Source organism: Lethenteron reissneri, chromosome 69, assembly GCF_015708825.2.
Source record: "Lethenteron reissneri isolate LAM-NWPU_2019-01 chromosome 69, ASM1570882v1, whole genome shotgun sequence".
NCBI lineage: Eukaryota > Metazoa > Chordata > Hyperoartia > Petromyzontiformes > Petromyzontidae > Lethenteron > Lethenteron reissneri.
Window position 1 is genome coordinate 10,265,570 of NC_083847.1, and position 19,488 is coordinate 10,285,057.

Genomic DNA, 19,488 nt, shown 5'->3' on the forward strand with positions numbered 1-19,488 from the left:
GTAGCTGCCATCATTGCGTAGGTCCTGGATTTTGTTGTTGTATGTGTTTTTATCCATGATAACAGTGGACTTGCCCTTGTCAGCCGAGAGGATGACTATGTCATCCCTCTTTTTCAAATTTGCGAGTTCAGAGCGCTCGTTTTTGCTGATGTTGCTAATGGGTTTCTTAGCATTCTTGAGGATAGTGGCTATTTTAGCTCTAGCAACGTCCGTTGGGATGTGTCCTAAGCCTTTGGGGGCTACATCGACTTGGGAGATTAGGGGTAACTGCGAAACAATCTTGTTTACATCTAGCTTTGTAATGTGTGGTTCTGGCTTATTCTTTGATAGGTTGAATTTAGCAATCAGGTTAGCTTTACATGTGGTTGACAATGAATCAGCAGAGGAGGCTGTCATGTTGTCAACACAGTCCCAATTGGAAGGGGACATTTTTTGTATTAACATTAAATGTGATTGTAAGAGAATCTTGTCTAAATTATCGAGTTCAAATCGGAGCAATCTTATTCTCTCTGATATTAGTGATAGGCTAGCTTTGAACAAAATCTGTTTAGCATTCGGTGAAGACAGCAGCAGATGTGAGTGTGAAAGTGATGGGTATGACCTTATTGCCGCGGCATCTCTTGAGGAAGGTTAGCGTCTCGATAAGCTATGACTTCTTGTCTCGTTGTCTGTTAAAAACTCTATCAGATAAGTGGAAATCCTCCCCGTAGAGGGTATTAATTCTAGATTTGAAGTTTTCATGGCTGCAAGGATCCATCCTCTGTTATTTTTGGTAAAGTCACGTAGGTAAAAATAAAATAAATAATAAATAACTAAATTAAATCACGACGTTTCTGGCGCAACACAAGCGTCCATCTTCAGGTGGGGACAAACACAGCGAAAGAACAATCGCTTAAGTATGCCCCCCCCCTCCCGTAGCAAAATAATCCCTCGTCACAGCCATCTCTTAGGCAAATTTTTATTTTAACAAAATATAGTGTTTATTACAACAAAAAAAACATTACATACTTAACGTTCAGTAAATTTAAATCATAAGAATGAAAAGCCGTGCTTGAGTTAGCACGGTGTAGGCTCTCATATAAGTCCTGTTCAGTATTAGTGCCCTTTCACGCTCTCCACCCTCAGCCAAAGAGCGAGCGCTATCATAGTCGAGTTGGCGCGGTGTTCGCTCTCCGCCAATGAGCGCTTTCCTCTAAAACCGGGGTGGGGTGGGGGCCGTGGAAGCCAAGTCACAGATTGGACTGCACCACTGGGCGGAAGCTGCAACTCCCATCTTGTCTCCCAGCGCTGCCAAGAACACCATATCAGTGTCGCACCATGCACTGGTGACTAGACTTTGTTATTTCGAAATTTAGTACCATTAACAGTATTTATAAGTCATGTTTATCATCCATAATATTGTTCCAATAACCCAATTAACCCCTGTGTTGGTCATAGGTGATAAATTACGATGTCGGAAACACATCTGCATAGGGTGTATGCTATAACCCCGTATATAGCCCCCATTCACCAAGCCCTTTCCAGGCACGCATCTCCCGTGCTAAACGGGGTATGCCTGTACCACCCCCCCCCCCCCAGATTAATCTACCCAGCAGATCGATCCAGAGGTGGGACAAAGTCATTGTTATGCAAGTCCAAGTCGAGTCTGAAGTCATCAAATTCATGACTCGAGTCTGACTCGAGTCCAAGTCACATGACTCGAGTCCACACCTCAGAGGTGGGACAAAGTCATTGTTATGCAAGTCCAAGTCGAGTCTGAAGTCATCAAATTCATGACTCGAGTCTGACTCGAGTCCAAGTCACATGACTCGAGTCCACACCTCTGGATCGATCAATTATATTAAAAATCGTCTACTCTAATCACGCTAGATCAGGAGATTAGAAATGGGGTAAACCAATTGTTACACCTTTCTGCCTCCACCTGTGATGGGGTTTTAGAGAGTATGATCCCATCGGTTCATTTGAGGCTGCACGGTGTAAAAAAGAATCCTCGGACGAGGTCACCTGCAATATCCGCTTAAGGTGGTGAGGATTCCAGACCCTGTGGGTATGGGCCAGGAGGAGACAAATGCCATATCCCAATATGAGCTAAGAGGGGTGGAATTTCAAGGCACCAAAAAAACCCATTTGGTCGATACCATGCGACTGGAGGCAGTTGAATTTTGCAGAGGATAAAGTCAGCAATGCGTGGCTTCAGAGTGCCACTACATCGCTGCATTACAACTGCGGAGTAATGTATACCCAATAAGGGAGAACCTAAAGAGAGGCAGGGAAGGAGCCCTGCGGTCCTGTGGCAGAAGTAGCGGTGGAAATGGGTTGGTCGATCTACAAGGATCCCTATTGGAGAGCTCTCCTATAGCTCCTTGGCTGAAGCCGCATCTGACAAAGTTTGCATATTGTTGTCCTTTTCGAGAGCAGGTCATGGAGCTTACCAAAACCAAAAGCATCAATTTTGATGTATTTCCAGTGGGGGAAAGAGGAAGGTGGCTTCTTGGGAACAATGGAGTTCTCACCTCCATTGGATTCACAGGCTCATGAATAACCACGGCAAAGTTATGCCAAGGGTGCGTCTCGTCTCCACCCCGGTTTGTGATTTTCATGGGGAGGATATCAAGGTGCAGCCAAGGTAGGGAGAGTTTTCCGTACGGGGGCATGGAGGTGGCGACGTTGCTTTTTGCAGATGACGTCACTTTCTTTAGATATCATTTGTGTGAGCCAGGTCGCTTCTGAAAAATTAGTAAATACCAGTGGGGTTTTGCTTGGTAGGATGGGGATGGTTTCGTTTTATTTGTATGTGTTTGGGTGATTTGTTTACCTGTCTTGTACTTTGTACTCATATCGTGTTTGTGTGTACTGTGTATTGTTCTTCTTCTTGGTTCTTTCGGTAAAGTCACGTAGAATGTCTTCTCGACAGACCTGTTCTCAACCTGAGGGACGGCTGCTTGCGTTGTGGCCGAAATGTCGTGAGAATTATTATATTATGTTACATTTTTTTATTATTTTTTTATTTCCATTCAACGTGACTTTCCCGAAAGAACCAAGAAGATGAATCCCTGCAGTCACGAAAGCTTTAAATCGAAACTGTGTATTGTTGTTGTAACGTGATGGCCCTCGTACCCCTACTGGACATCTGTGAAAGAGAGCTTTATAGCTCATCGGATTCCTCCTGCCGTATAAATAAATGTTCGGATTCTGAGATATGATCGGTACTATGAGCCCTGACCATCCCACAGCATGGAGCACGCACAGCCTCTGACACCAATTGCATACAACTTGCCGTGTAGATAGGTTTCTTGATCCTTACATCCAAGCGGTGTAGATATTTTCACAGCCTATCTATTAACCCAGAGCTATAAGTGACTAGTGCAGATAACTGGTTAGTCATTTGCAATTCATTTCGAGCCATTGAAGATTTCTTGGTAGCGTCTTTAACCTCCCGATATATTCCTCACTGACTAACTGCTCCCCCGCATGTCTGCCAATCTCCACTGTGCGGTCACAAAGGGCACCTCTCACAAAGGGCTTGACAAATCAAACACTCCCGATCGCGCATGCTCCCTCTCCCACGTGCATCTTCATGTGATTCTTCAGGGTCGAGGATTTCCTGAAGACCCTCTCGCACACGGGGCACTTGTACGGCTTCTCTCCCGTGTGCGTCTTCATGTGGCTCGTCAGGGATGAGCGATGCACAAAGTCCTTCTCGCACAAAGAGCACTTGTGTGGCCTCTCTCCCGTGTGGCTCATCATGTGGGTCCTCAGGGCTGCGTACTGCTTGAAGTCCTTGCCGCACGCCAAGCACTTGTGCGGCCTCTCTCCCGTGTGGTTCATCATGTGAATCTTCAGTTCCGACGGGCGGAAGAACCCTCTCTGGCACACGGAGCAGTGGTGGCTCCACTCCCCCGTGTGACTCTTCACGTGCCTCCTGAGCTGCGTCGACTCGTTGAACCCCTTGCCGCACACGGGGCACCGGAGCGGGCTCTCGCCTGTGTGCATCGCCATGTGGCCCCTGATGGCCGACGGGCGACTGAAGCCCTTGCCGCACACCAGGCATCGGTGCGCCCTCTCACCGGTGTGCGAGGCCGTGTGGTACTTAAGGTGGGACAGGCGCTCGAAACCCTTCCCGCACACGGTGCACACGTGGGGCCACTTGCCCGTGTGGATCATCTCGTGGTTCCTCAGCTGCGTCTCCTTGGCAAACCCCTTACCGCACACCGGGCACTTGTGCGGGCTTTCGCCCCTGTGGACCATCATGTGCGTATTGAGGTTGGACACGGTGACAAATGCCCTCTGGCACACGCAGCACTTGTGCGGCCTCTCTCCCGTGTGCCTCATCGTGTGGGACCTGAGTTCCGACGGGCGGACGAAGCTCTTGCCGCACACCGAGCAGCCGTACGATTTCTTTCTGGCGCAGGTTGTCGTTGTCCCGGTGGATTTTTTCGCATGGGAGAGCATTTCCGGGGCACCTTCCACGACCATCCCTGTCACACAAACATTCAGACCGTTGTTTTTTTCCCCCACACCTATTTATCGTAATGTCGTGAGACGGAAGAATCCGTTTGGATGCCCCCCCCCCTCGCAGAGTTAACATGAGAGAAAGGCCCACGGAAGCAGTTATCACCAAACCACCTTTTGAAGAGCCTTTTTAAATTACATCTGATCTAGCACGTGGAAAGGAGAAGCACTCTCTCCACCTGCCCTGCCACGTGAGAGTAACGGTTTTTTTCCTGATGGTAAAACCAATATTTACAATACCAGAGATGTAGTGTGGCCAAATTAATTGTTGTAGAACCACATTTTACGTGATTAATTTTTGTTGTTGATGCAGTCATTGGTGAGGGGGCCTGTGAACATCAACCTACGACACTTAAACTAAATTAAACAATTTTTTTAATTTTACCAGGTAAGGCCGCAAGGAGTGACCTGCCTATTACAAGTGGAGGGAAAAACCGGAGGACCCGGCTAAAAATCCATGCAACCACAGAGAGAGACAGGCAAACTCCAAATATACAGCAGGCGGCAGTGTCGGGATCAAACCCATAACCTCATGTATATCAGGTGAGGGAGATAACATTTCTAAGTCACCACAGCACCCCCTAACATATACATGCAGCTCCCCTGTACACTTATCACTTAAGTCCTCCAAAGCCATCTCCATCTCTCCACCACATTGACAGCTTGGAGAAGCCTCTGTACCAGACCTCACCTCTCACAACGACCAAGATCCATCAGAATTCCCTCCCCTCCCCTCCCTCACCGTCACCATCGTCGTCGTCGCCCACCTCCACTTCGATCTCTGCCACGCCTGACGATCCCAAACAATCCCTCCGCGACTCTCCAGGTCTCACAGATGAACCGTCGCCAACCAGCGGATCTTGAGGGTCGACCTCCACAATGTGCAGGTCCCTTCGTTCGACCTCCCGCGTCTCTCGTTTGACCTCCCGCGTCTCTCGTTTGACCTCCCGCGTCTCTCGTTTGACCTCCCGCGTCTCTCGTTTGACCTCCCGCGTCTCTCGTTTGACCTCCCGCGTCTCTCGTTTGACCTCCCGCGTCTCTCGTTTGACCTGAAGTTCTCGGCCATCCTCCTCTCCGGCACACACGTCCGCCCCTTCGGCCGAGAGATGAAACATCGCAGGCGAACAATGAACAGGTTATATACCTACAGGATACCTTTTCTTCTGCCAGTATACAAAAAAAGATGAAAATAAAAAATAAGAAAATAAAAATAACCTTTTCTGGCAATAATACACTTGGCGTTGTGTAAAGATGTTCAAACACCGGAGAGATACCTTTTTGTAAGGCATCAAGTCTGCATTAACCATACATACTCGTGTCGATACGTGTAGTGTAATAGCGCCGTCTGTTGTCCAGCAATGGCAACTGCGGTGGCCGAGCAGTATACACGCCGGTGAGCATATACGCGGGTGTGTCGCCAGGGCAGAGGAACTGGGGCAAGGGTCAGGGAGGACCCCATCTGGAAGCCCCTGGAACCCGCTAGTGAGTTTGAGAAGGGATGCGTGGCCAGGGCAGAGCCAGGCTGTGCCGGGTAGCATAAACGCAGTGGAGAGCGGGAGCTCGTGGCTGCCGGTTCTGGGAAGTGGACTCGTCTCGTTGTCGCTGTCGTTTTTGCCGCCTCGTCACTGCTGTCTTCGCGAGATATTGCGTGGCTGGATAGTTGTTGGCTGTCTGGGTCGGCGCTGTCGGTGTAACATGGTGAGGATTGTGTCAAGGCTAGGCTAGACGACCTGGGAGAAGCGAGGGCGAATCTGTGAACCTGAAAGTGTTGAATAAAGGTGCCTCCTCAAGAACCTTGTCTCCCGCTCCGCTGACACTACACGTGCAAACATGCTCTGATAATATACGCATTGTCTTTGAAGCTGATTGGTCTACACCAGAGACAGCAAAAGCCAACAAGTGAATAGTACAAAGACAAAGCAAGTAGGAGAACACATATTGCTCGGCTGGAGCAGTTTTATCTATAGGATACCTTTTTTGCCAGTATCCAAAATTGTATCCAAAATAGTATCCAAAATTAAAACCTATTCTTATTTTTCATCACAATCAGATTCACGAGCACGGACACTCGTTGCACGTAACGTTGTGGGTTTACTCTCCAACACACAACAACCGGTTAGTGCTGTACTAGTGTAATGCGAGCGTAAATGGGGTTGTTGCTGGGCTCTGGTCCAATCACACAGCCCGGGGTATTGGGGGGCGGAGCCTGGTCTGCAGGGCGTGTGGGAGGGGCCACCGTTCACCTCGGCTCCAATGGGAGGCGAGGTGAATGGGGGAAGAGCCAGCGGGGTAGTATGGGAAGGCCGGATCTGATCCGGAAGGGGAGGAGTCAGGGTCACGTGGGGGGAATGGATATAAGTGGGAGCCCGGAAGAGATCGGGGCAATCAGGGAAGTTAAGAGTTTGAGCCACGTTGGGTGGTGAGGAAAGATCCGCGCCATTGGCCACGTGGCCGAAGGACCTCAGCACGCCGTCGGCCAGCGGTGTGCAGAGTGCGGGAGTAGAGGAGCTAACAGAGGGAGCGTGTGCGGCACGCAAGAGGGAGCATGCGCGGCACGCGGGAGGAGACGACGCTGGTCCGAGGAGGAGACCAGCGGGGTGCGGAGAAGAACCTAAATAAAAGACAAGCGGAGACCAGCAGTGCCTGACGGAGTCTTTTATTACACTAGTAACAAATTTGCATCGTTTTGTTTACGTGACAAACCCCTTACTGATTGGCTGTGTCGGGTGGTGGTGAGTTTAACGACATATTTATGTAATCTAACCCATCTGTCATCATCATCATCCACGGCCAATCCACTGTTGGGTGATAGTCCTTCCAAAACCGCCACCACCTCTCATGATCCTGCGATGTCAAAATCCATCCGACACCAACACGTGCTGAGCCGATTCAAATTACTCTTTCTCCACGGTTAGCATGACCACTCTCACGGGCGTTGTTGGCTGTCACCGTAACAGTTTTAACATGTAGTTATACAGTTTTGGTCATTAAGCGAATATAGGAAATACACGTTAAAGGCTTAATTAGTTCCGATACCCTTTTTCACCCAAAAAAAAGGACTTTTATAATATTGACATTAAGACATAAAGACATAATATTAAAATAAACATGGTTAATCAATGCATTAATTGATATTGACTGTACATACAACTGCCCATCGTTAACAGGGGCATGTTCGGCAAGCGAACACATTGGGCTCCATGGAGCCCCGTCATTAAGTGATTAGTCGTTAGCAGGAGTGGTCGTTAAGAGAGGTTCGACTGTAGTAGTAGTAGGCTTTCGCGATCAATATTATCCATCACTGGATGAAGCTGGTTGTTGTAATTACTGGCGAAATGTCACGGCTACTCGAATTGTAAATGTTGTGATGTGGGTTTACTCTCCAACATGCAATAACCACGTTTTGTTTACGTGACAAATCCCCTTCCTGATTGCCTGTGTCGGGTGGTGGCGGTGGCGGGTTTAACGATACGTTTATATTTACGCAATATAACCCAACAACGAAAAAATAAACCCCTGTCATGGATGCCACTGTGACGTAAGCCTTGACCAGAAGGCCGTCATCCCTCCGGTTGACGTGTCCTACTCAAAATACACCTATTGCTGCTTCTTCTTAAATGTCTTCTAATTCTCTCAACCCGTGAATAGATGGAAGAACAACAACAGCGCACAAAGCGTACGCAAGAGATGCATACTCGGGAGTTTTACTGAGAGATAACAGAGTCTCACGTCGCCGTGATTATCCCCTTTCCGTGTACGTACGTGTACTTCATCAGTTTTTCTTCCGATTCCGTTCCGATGACTTACGTACGTGTACGTCCACGTACATTGTGACGTACATCATCGGTTTTTCTTCCAAACGCGGGTGACGTGTATGTGTACATGTATGTCATGACATACACGGAATCGTACACGGAATCGGAAGAAAAACCGATGACTTTTGTAAGTGCACATATGTATGTGTACGTACGTATGTGTACGCACGTGTATATATGTGTACATCACTACGTACGAGTACGTCATGAAAACAGAGCCGGAAGAAAATGTAAAAGTTAAATAACTTTTATCGGTACCGAAGCTCCCGCCGACAAGGCCACACGGGAGGGTTGTGGTGTGGCACAGCTTTTGGCGCCATCTGCCGTAGAGTGGCGGCGGTCGTGTCGCTACGATTATCTGCGGTGAGTAAACAACTTCTTTAAAATTGCACAATGGCACTCCTAGCACTATGACTTTCTATAAATGTAGATGTGTGTGTGTGTTTGTTGAACTTCTTTCGCACCACCGTACGTAGTCAATCGTGCTATTCGAAGGTGCGGGGGACAACAAAACTAAATGCACAAACCACAAGCAGTTCTAAAGAAGTTAGTTTTCAATGTTAGCATAGTGGTGTAGTGTATATTAGTGTAGTGTATACTAGTGTAGTGTATGGTGCAGTGTATAGAAGTGTAGTATTTAGGAGTGGTGTGTAGTAGTGTATAGGGTAGTAGTTTATTGTATCGTATATAGTGTAATATATTGCAGTGTATTGTAGTGTAGTATATAGTAGTTTATTATATAGTAGTGTAGTGTGTAGTAGTGTATCGGGTAGTAGTGTCGTATATAGTAGTCTATAGTAGTGGTGTGTAGAAGTGTAGTGTGTAGTAGGGTCAAGGATAGTGTATAGTAGTGGTGTGTAGTAGTGTAGTATGTAGTAGTGTAGTGTCTAAATCTTGACTTAAAGCTTTTGTGACTGCAGGAATTCATACTCTTTAGCAGGAGAACTGCTGAGGCAGGAAAAATATATATATATATTTTATATATTTTTTCACCTGATGATGATTGTTTGTGTTGCGATCGAAACGTCGTGATATTTTACCGAAAGACCCAAAGAGTAGTGTAGTGTATAGTAGCGTAATGTATAGTAGTACAGTCTGCAGTAGTGTAGTGTGTAGTAGTGTATAGGGAAGTAGTGTAGTATATAGTAGTGTATAGTATTGTAGTGTGTAGTCGTGTATACGGTGGTGAACGGGGACAACCCACCCACTCCACCGCACTAACTCACCCACCCAATCCACCCACCCTCACCCTGCGACTTGCAGTCGTCTCAGAAACGGGGAAAAAGACGGGGCAGGGGAGGGGGGTGTTAAGACAAACGTTTAATGTCGATCTGTCAATGAGTGGGCTCACAGGGCACATGGGCGGTCTCTGCTGGGGTGGGGGAGACAAATTCTCACCGTGGTCGTCGTCGTCGCTGCTGCTCTCCTCCCCCTGCGTCTCCACTTTTACTGCCAGCCAGATCCTACTGCCAGCCTCTCTGTCGTCGTCATCGTCTTCTCGTTTAATGAATGACTCCATGGGCGGAAAAGGGGGCTCCACCACCACCACCTCCTTTACCACCTCGTCATCGTCCGTCCCAAGGAAGACGCGGCAGTATGGGGGATTCCTGCTGCTGCTCCTGTTGCTCACCAAGAGATGGCAAAGCGAGGGAATAAACAGCAAATCTTGACTTGGGGCGTTCGTGACTGCAGAAATTTATATTCTTTGGGTCTTTCTGTAAAGTGACGTAGATAGGTTCAAAGAAAATAACAAAAAACTATGACGTTTCGATCGCAACACAAGCGGTCGTCATCAGGAAAAGGGGGTTAGCCTCTAAAGGCAAACTGTTTATAAAGGTTTGAAAATGAGCGTAGCCCAAATGTCAGCAGCATGGGTGGAGCAGCTAATGTTAATGTAAGTTATGGTACTCGTTGAGGGCAACGACGGCCCTGGTGGTGGGTTTCCACCAATTAAAGGGCTGCCAAGTAATCATTGCACCTCGCTTTACACACTCACACTGTTGACGGTGGAGGTTGCTGCTAGAGGTGATGGCACTCAGAGGGCCACGACGGCACTAGCAGTGGGCTTCCACCAATAAAGGGCTACTGCTAGTGGTGATCGTAGCAGTGGGCAGTGATGGTCCTGGTGGGGGGCTTCCACCAATTAAAGGGCTGCCAGATCTAGAATGGAAACATTATAGCCAGTTATGACTTAAACTGGTTGATAACGTCCTTCCAGTAATTACTGAGTTTGTACCCATCTTCTCGGTTGAAATTGTCTAATTCTCGGTTGAAATTGTGTATATATGGATGGCTTCATGAACGAATCTTTATTGATAGCCGATGGGTTTGCAAAGTACCTTCGTCTTAGAGAAATACATTTTGTGTGAGCCCACCGCATTAAAACAATGATCAGCCACGGCTGAGGTATTGGTCCTACCGTGTTTCAGATCTGCCTTATGTTCACGAACATGGTCTGAGACATGTCACTTAGTTTCTCCAATGTTAACTACTGCCGCAGACACAGCTCCGTTTGTAGACGCCGGGGTATTGCATGTCAGGGATCACATCCTTCACTGATGGGATCAGATCACAAATTTAAATGAACCTGGATCTTGTGTTTGCTCATGATTTTGGAAATCTTTTTGGTGACCCCTGCGATACATGGCAAGGTGATGGTTTTGATTGGGTCCTCAGATCGTTCTTTCCCAACGGCTGGGGCAATAGCTTTACGAATTGTGTAGCCAGATCCACACATTCAAAAGTTAGATGTTGACAAGATTGTTATCAATCAGAGCAACAGCCTAATTTCCGAGAGCCTAAAATCAGTTCGAGCTCAAGGGTTGAACTTTGCATCCACCCCTAAACACATCCCAGTGGATGATATAATTGCCCAAGTCGATGTAGCCCTTTAAGGGTTTTGGACACATTACTGCAGCCATGGTGAGATGGGAAATTGCTGCAAGCCTCAAAAATGCTAAGACGCCTATCAGCAACATCAGTAAGGATGTGCGCTGTGAGCTTTCTCAATTAAAAAAGAGAGATGACATCGTCATCCTCTCAGCTGACAAAGGCAATGCCACAGTCATCATGGACAAAAGCACATACAATAACAAAATTCAGGACCTACTTAATGATGGTAGCTATACAAAAATTCAAAGAATCCACCAACAGCCTCATTACAAAAACCAACAATATCATCACTGATTTCACATGTATAATCGAACCAACCAAGCGGTTTTCTTAAAACCCTCTGCTGCTTGACCACCCAAATTGTATGGCTTACCAGAAATCCATAAAGAAGGTACACCCCTTTGCCCTATCGTCTCCACCATTGACTCACCCACCTACAAACTGGTCCAACATGGACCGAACCCTGATGTCCCTGCGCTGGTTAGGCACTGCCTCATGAACACGTACTTCACCTGGAATGACACCTTCTACAAGCAAAATTAGGGCACCCCGATGGGTTCCCCATTGTCACCAGTGATAGTCAATGTTTTCATGGAGAAATTTGAAACAGATGCCATCCAGATATCCACTCTGCGTCCTTCCCCTGTGGAAGAGATACGTGGATGATACTTTCGTCATTTGGCCACATGGCCTCCCAGCATTGAACCAATTTCTAGACTACATCAACTCCATACACCCATCCATCAAATTCACCATGGAAGTGGAGAAGGATCGCAAGCTACCAATCATGGATGTTCTGTTTGAGAGGAGGCCCAATGGCTCTTTGGGACATTCTGTCTACAGGAAGGCCACCCACACAGATTCCTACCTGAAGCCGGATTCCCACCACCATCTGGCACAAAATAATTCCCTCATCAAAACGCTATACAATAGGGCCCACTGCATCTCTGACCAACACCACCTGGTCAGTGAATTGGAACATGTACATCTGGCCCTCAAGATGAACGGATACTTAGACCGTGCTATCCACCAGGCTGTTTCTCCCACTGTGGAGAAACAACCCCCTGAGACTCCGATCAAAATCATTACATTGCCATACATTGCAGGCATCACCAAAAATATTTCCCAAATTCTAGACAAACACAAGATCCAGGTCCGATTCAGGACAGCACACAAGATCCGTGATCTGATCCCATCCGTAAAGGATGTCATTCCTGACTTACAGTACCCTGGTGTCTACAAACTGAGTTGCACATGTGGTGATTGTTATATCCGGGAAACGAAACGACATGTATCTGACCGCATTCGCGAGCACAAGTCGGATTTAAAACACGGAAGGACTAATTATTCGGCCATAGCTGACCATTGTTACAACACGGCGGGTTCTCATGACATTGTGTTCTCCGATACCAAGGTACTCTGCAAGCCTCCTGGATACTACCAAAGATTTGTCCATGAAGGCATCCAGATATATAAATGTAGACATAACACTTAAACCGAGAGGATGGATTCAAATTGAGCAACCATTGGAAGGATGTAATTAACCAAGTTAAACTTTAGCTGCTTCACAGTTTTACAGTCATATCCATATTTCCATTCATTTACTCCCAGCTTTATACACTACCATCACTCAGAAATGTGACGTACAGTGTTTTAATAGTGCCCCAATACTCCCCCCTCCCCCCCATAGCATTATGCCAAGGAACCCAGGAACCTCTATAGTATACGTATAGTGTAGTGGATAGTGTATTGTATAGTAGTGTTTTGTATAGTAGTGTATAGTATAGTGTATTCTGTGATGTATAGTAGTATATTGTGTAGTTTATACCAGTGTATATTGTAGTGTAAAGTAGTGTATTGTGTATTAGTGTATTGTGTAGTGTATTGTGTAGTGTATTCTATAGTATATAGTGTAGTGTATTGTGGAGTGTATACCAGTGCATAGTGTAGTGTATTATAGTATAGTGGATAGGAGTCTATAGTAGTGTTTCGGGTATAGTTGTGTATTATAGTGTTCAGTATTGTGCAGCAAAGTTTATAATAGTGTATTGCGTAGTTTATAGCAGTGTATAGTGTAGGGTATAATAGTAGAGCGTAGAATCGTGCAGTGTATAGTAGTGTATAGCAGCGTATGGTGGACTGTTTAATAATGTCGTGTACAGTAGTCTATAGTATCGTAGTATATAGTGTAGTGTAGAGTATAGTAGTGTATTGTGGATAATAGTGTAATGTATAGCATACTCTTAGTTCTTTCGGTAGAGTCACGTAGGTAAAAAATGAAATTAAAATTAATAAAAATAAAACAATAAAAATTACGACGTTTCGGAGGCAACACAAGTCTCCGTCATCAGGTGGGACCGTCACAGCCAGATTTGCTGCATCAAGTGAAGGAGGGATTCAAGATGTAAGCTCTTAAGTACCAGTTAAGGCGGGAGGGAGGGGAGGGGCTTATCAGAATGTGGTAGCCAATGAATGGAACGTATCGGGAGGGGGGGGGGGCAGGGCTAACAGAGGGACGGGGTACTCGTGGTCGTGGTCAACGACGTGTTTATGCACAAGTCCCTGTGGATGTACATAATAGAAAAAGAAAACGAAAATGCCTATGTTTATACCAGTGTTGGCTGATAATAAAGAGAGTTTTCTTGGTTCTTTCGGTAAAGTCACGTAGAAGGGAAGTAATAAAATTTTTTATTATTTTATTACTTCCCTTCTAAGTGACTTTACCGAAAGAACCAAGAAGATGAATCCCTGCAGTCACGAAAGCTTTAAATCGAAATAAAGAGAGTACTATTAAACGTTAGGGATGTAAATACTCGGTAAAGTAAAATAGTGCCTGTCAGATAAGATGGTCCAAAAATGTGTAATTAAATCTTTTTTGTATGGTTGATAACATCTTTCCAATGATTACTAAGTTTGTACCCATCATCACGGTTGAAATTATGTCTGTGTTTGTATATCTGAATGGCTTCGTGTACAAACCTTTGATGGTAGCCAGAGGGTTTGCAGAGCACCTTAGTCTCGGAAAAAAACAATCTCATGAGAGCCCACCGCGTTGTAGCAATGATCGGCAACGGCGGAAGACTCAATTTTGCCATGTTTCAAATCTGATTTGTGCTCGCGGACACGATCAGAGACATGATGTTTCGTTTCCCCAATGTAACAGTCACCACAGCTGCAACTCAGTTTATAGACTCCAGGGTATTGCAAGTCAGGGATGACATCCTTCACAGATGGAATTAGATCACGGATTTTATGTACTGTACTGAATCGGACTTGGATCTTATGTTTGTTTAGAATTTTGGAGATCTTTTTGGTCATGCCTGCTATGTATTGTAACGTGACAGTTTTGATCGGAGTTTCAAGTGGCTGTTTCTGTATGGTGGGAGAAACAGCTTGGCGGATGGTGCGTTCAGAGTATCCGTTCATCCTGAGGGCCCGATGTACATGTCTCAATTCACTGGCCAGGTGGTGTTGGTCAGAAATGCCATGAGCTCTGTGGTATAGCATTTTGATGAGTCGGAGTAACCATTGGAGAAACCAAACGACATGTCTCGGACCGCATCCGTGAACATAAAGCAGACCTGAAACACGGTAGGACAAACACCTCAGCCGTGGCAGATCACTGTTACAATTCAGTGGCCTCACATGACATTGACTTCTCCAAGACAGAGGTTCTCTGCAAGCCATCTGGCTATCATGAGAGATTCGTTCATGAGGCGATCCACATATACAAACACAGAGACAATTTCAACCGAGAAGATGGATTCTGGCTTAGCAATCATTGGAAGGACGTAATAAACCATTTTGGATCTTAACTGATTGTGTTCACGTTTACGGTGACTGTCAGGCCGTGTTCCACTCACTGGCATTGTATTCTCCGCAGGGAATGGATTCTTTGCTCCGCTGCAAGTTTCCCCGCACCACTCACCCATTGACACGACGGTCAATGGTACAGTGTATAGTGGCAGATAGTGTGGCATTTGTAAGCTTGTTGCAGTGTGCAGAGTAATGTATGGTATCGTAATTGTATAGTAAATATATAGCAATGTGATACACATTAGGGTGGGTAGAATAATACATAGTGTTATATTAAAATGGATAAGGCAGCAACTGCAGCAGCAGCAACTGCAGCAGCAGCAACTGCAGCAGCAGCAGCAACTGCAGCAGCAGCAACTGCAGCAGCAGCAGCAACTGCAGCAGCAACTGAAGCAGCAGCAGCAAACTGCAGCAGCAGCAGCAAACTGCAGCAGCAGCAGCAAACTGCAGCAGCAGCAGCAAACTGCAGCAGCAGCAGCAAACTGCAGCAGCAGCAGCATACTGCAGCAGCAGCAGCAGCAAACTGCAGCTCCCTTTGATGCTGTTAATCCTGCATAATGTACATGCATATGTAGTACCAATCACATTCCTGCATTTTCCATAAATATGCTAAATTCCTCTTGATATGCAAATTCCTTTGTCAAGGCGCCCAGCTTATATATATGCTCCAAGCTCGTGTGCTGTTTCATTCAGACTCTGTCGCCTCGACGGACCTGGTTTTCACCTGAGGACGGCTGCTTGCGTTGTGGCCGAAACGTCGTAAGAATTATTTTATTGTGTTTTATTTTTATTATTTTATTACTTCCCTTCTACGTGACTTTACCGAAAGAACCAAGAAGATGAATCCCTGCAGTCACGAAAGCTTTAAATCGAAACTCTCTTCACTTATTACAGTGATTTTGGATGTAACAGTTCCAACCTGAAGACGGAAGCTTGTGTTGCCTCCGAAACATCGTTATTTAATTTAGTTGTTTTTTAATTTATTTATTTTTACCAACGTGACTTTACCGAAAAAACCAAAGAGTAGGACGTTAACCAGTTTAAGTCATAAGAAATTAATCAACCAGGTAGGGTGTTGACTGTTATGTTAACCAACTCTGTGTTGTATTGCATTATATTTCTAAGTTTACTAGGTTTGTTTTTTCTCATTCATTTTTACCCCATGATTGCTTGTGTTGCAATCGAAACGTCGTATTCTATTATTTAATTTATTTTCTTTCTACATGACTTTACCGAAAGAACCAAAAAGTAACTGGCTATGTTTCCATATTAGACCTGGCAGCCCTTTAATTGGGACCATCACTGCCCACTACTACAATCACCACTAATCGTAGCCCTCTATTGGTGGAAGCCCACTACCAGTGCTGTCCGTTGCCCTCTGAGTACCAACACATTTACATTAGCTGCCCCACCCATGCTGATGACACTTGGGCTACGCCCATTTTTAAACCTTTATAAACAGTTTGCCTTTAGAGGCTAATCCTCTTTTTCCTGATGACCGCTTGTCTTGCGATCGAAACGTCGTAGTTTTTTGTTATTTTATTTGATCCTATCTACGTCACTTTACCGAAAGATCCAAAAAATAATGAACTGCAAATCACATTTGCATTCCACAACATAGGTGTTTTTTGGGATCGATTTAAAACTATTTTTTTTGTATTTTACCAGTCAAGGCCCCACGGAACTACGTAGCTCTTTTGTCAGAAGCGACCTCGGCCATCGCAAATGACAGCTCAACAAAGTGGCTCATGACGTCGAAATTAATAGCTGCAAAGTTAATTCTACACCCATACTCATATAGAATCATCGAGACCCATACTCGTATAATAGAACCATTGAGACCATACTCACGTAGAACCATCGAGACCCATACTCATATAGAACCAGAGACCCACAGAGATTCACTCACCGAGACCCAAACAAATTTTTATTTTATTTTACCAGGTGCCAACGAAGCTCTTTGTCAGAAGCGAAAGAGCAATCACACATGATAACCCAACCAAGTGGGCTGATATCATCGAGTGGAAATTTACAGCAAGAGCCAACAACTCTAAACACGTGGTGATGTTGATTCTAAATGTGGAGGGGAAAAACCGGAGGATCCGGAAAAAAACACGTTCCTTCGGAGTGGGCAGGTAGGAACTTGGTTGGACAGCGCATTCGTGCACGACAGACAAATAATCCCTGGTGGGCAAGTGTGGAACCTGTTGTTCCTACCTGTATGTATAACTTGACTTTAGGTAGCCAGGCAGACAGCCCCCTTAACTATCGCCCCCCCCCCTCCCTCAGGCCCCTCCTCTGACCCCCCTTCCCTTAGGCCCCTCCCCTGACCACCCCCCATATCCTTAGGCCCCTCCCCTGACCCCCCTTCCCTTAGGCCCCTCCCCTGAGCACCCCCCCCCCATATCCTTAAGCCCCTCCCCTAACCCCCCCCCCTTAGGCCCCTCCCCTGACCCCCCCTCTCTCAGGCCCCTCCGCTGACCCCCCCCCCCCTCAGGCCCCTCTCCTGACTCCCCCCTTCCTTAGGCCCCTCCCCTGACCCTCCTCCCTTAGGCACCTCCCCTCTCCGTACCCGGCAGTAGGTCTCCACCAATCAAAGAGCTGTTTGTTATATATTTATTTATGCACGACAGACAAAAAATCCCTGGTGGGCAGTGTGGAACATTGTTCCTACCTGTAAAACATCCACGTGGCCACGGGGAGAGAGACGCAGACTCCAATATACAGCAGCAGGCATCAGAGTCGTGATCTAACCCACGACCTCCTGTATACCAGGCGAGGTAGTTAACATTAATTCTAGATTTGAAGCTTTCGTGACTGCAAGGATTCATAATCTTAGTTTTTTTCCGCTAAAGTCACGTGTGTAAAAAATTAATGAAAGTAAAATAAAATAAAAATCACGACGTTTCGGAGGCAACACAAGCTTCCGTCTACAGCGGTCGTGCTGTGACGGTTCCACCTGAAGACGGAAGCTTGTGTTGCCTCCGAAACGTCGTGATTTTTATTTTACTTTTATTAATTTTAATTTTTTACCTAAGTGACTTTACCGAAAAAACCTAAGATTAGTAGTTAGCATTGCCTAGCCACCGTGGGGTCCCCAAATAGCACACATCTCTCAGTGCAGAATTATTATAAACACTCTATTTCCATTTCAAGATCATCTTGCTTTTAGTCAATCTATTAAACTAAACTTGATTTCATCAGGTAAGGCCCACTCAGCTCCAAATACACAGCAGCAGGCATCTGGAACACGATCTAACCCACGACCTCCTGTACACCAGGCGAGGTAGTGAACAGCTGCACTGGCACCCCTCGAGTGACGATGCAGAGCTGTTACAATGTTTGTCTGCAGCTCGATTTGTGTTGTAGCAGGCAAGGGCCCACCTTGGTCGGAGCTGCTGTAGTCGGCGATGGCCCCAGGGTCGCCTCTCACAACAGAGAGGAGGCTGCACAACAGCTAAGTAGGGGGCCTTGCACCCGGTAACACAACAACACACAATAGTTTAGTTGAAGGAGCAGGAAGAGCAATGGAAAGAGCAGCAGGGGGGGGGAGCAGGCGAAGGAGCGCCAGGAGGAGCAGCAGAGCGAGAGGCTCCGGCCTCGTGAGCTCCACAGGGAGAGGCCCGACCTGGCGCAGCAGGACGAGCAGCAGCAGCAGCAGGAGGCGGCAGCAGCAGGGAGCGGAGTCGCTTCCCTGCAGCAGCAGCGGAGTCGATGAGGAAGCAAGCGACGGGTGGGGGCCCCGGAACCAGCATAGCGGAGTGGAGGGGCGAGGGCCCCGGAACCAGCATAGCGGAGTGGAGGGGTGGGGGGCCCGGAACCTGCATAGCGGAGTGGAGGGGTGAGGGCCCCGGAACCAGCATTGCACCCGTGATATTGGTGGGTGGGGGTGCCGAAGCGAGGCGCGGGAGGCGAGATGGAGGATGAGAAGCGTCACTTAAATGATAAGGCTTTGACGGTGGCTAGCGAGATGTTAACTACCTCGCCTGGTCTACAGGAGGTCGTGGGTTCGATGCCCACGACCGGGTCCTCCGGTTTTTATTACACGCTTTTATTTAACTAACTCTGTCTGTTGCATCCTCAAATCTTGTAACTCAATGTTTACCCACTTCCCAATGTCGTATCGACTGCAAACTTGGCATACTTATGTCATTCTGATCACAATACTATATTCTATCATTAACAATACATATTTAAAGCAATCTTTTTTATATCTTATGTTTCGGCTTGGGTCTTATTGTCCACGCTCAATTCACGTTGGCTATAAACCACGACCCCTTACGTTATGGCAAGTCTCGGGACCACTTCCTGGAGTAGTGGAGTTCTGCCATTACTCGTACGTACATTTTATTAAAGTGTGTTTAAAAAAAGTACTTTTAAATATTACTTATTGCCCTCCACATTTAGAATCACGAGTTTAGAGTATATTGCTGCTGATATACATTTGTAGACG

At 46.5% G+C, this 19,488-nt stretch overlaps 1 protein-coding gene across 1 annotated transcript; it reads right to left on the reverse strand.

Moving 5' to 3' along the window:
- Positions 1 to 944: 944 nt before the first annotated feature.
- Positions 945 to 18,796, reverse strand: LOC133360841 (zinc finger and SCAN domain-containing protein 2-like). Its single transcript, XM_061579736.1, has 5 exons — positions 18,664 to 18,796; positions 18,420 to 18,505; positions 9,726 to 9,946; positions 5,255 to 5,605; positions 945 to 4,478 (listed from the first exon to the last, which is right to left on the reverse strand). The coding sequence occupies exons 3-5, from the start codon at positions 9,844 to 9,846 to the stop codon at positions 3,532 to 3,534; spliced, it is 1,419 nt and encodes a 472-aa protein (XP_061435720.1). The 5' UTR covers positions 9,847 to 9,946; positions 18,420 to 18,505; positions 18,664 to 18,796; the 3' UTR covers positions 945 to 3,531.
- Between the last annotated feature and the right edge of the window lie 692 nt (positions 18,797 to 19,488).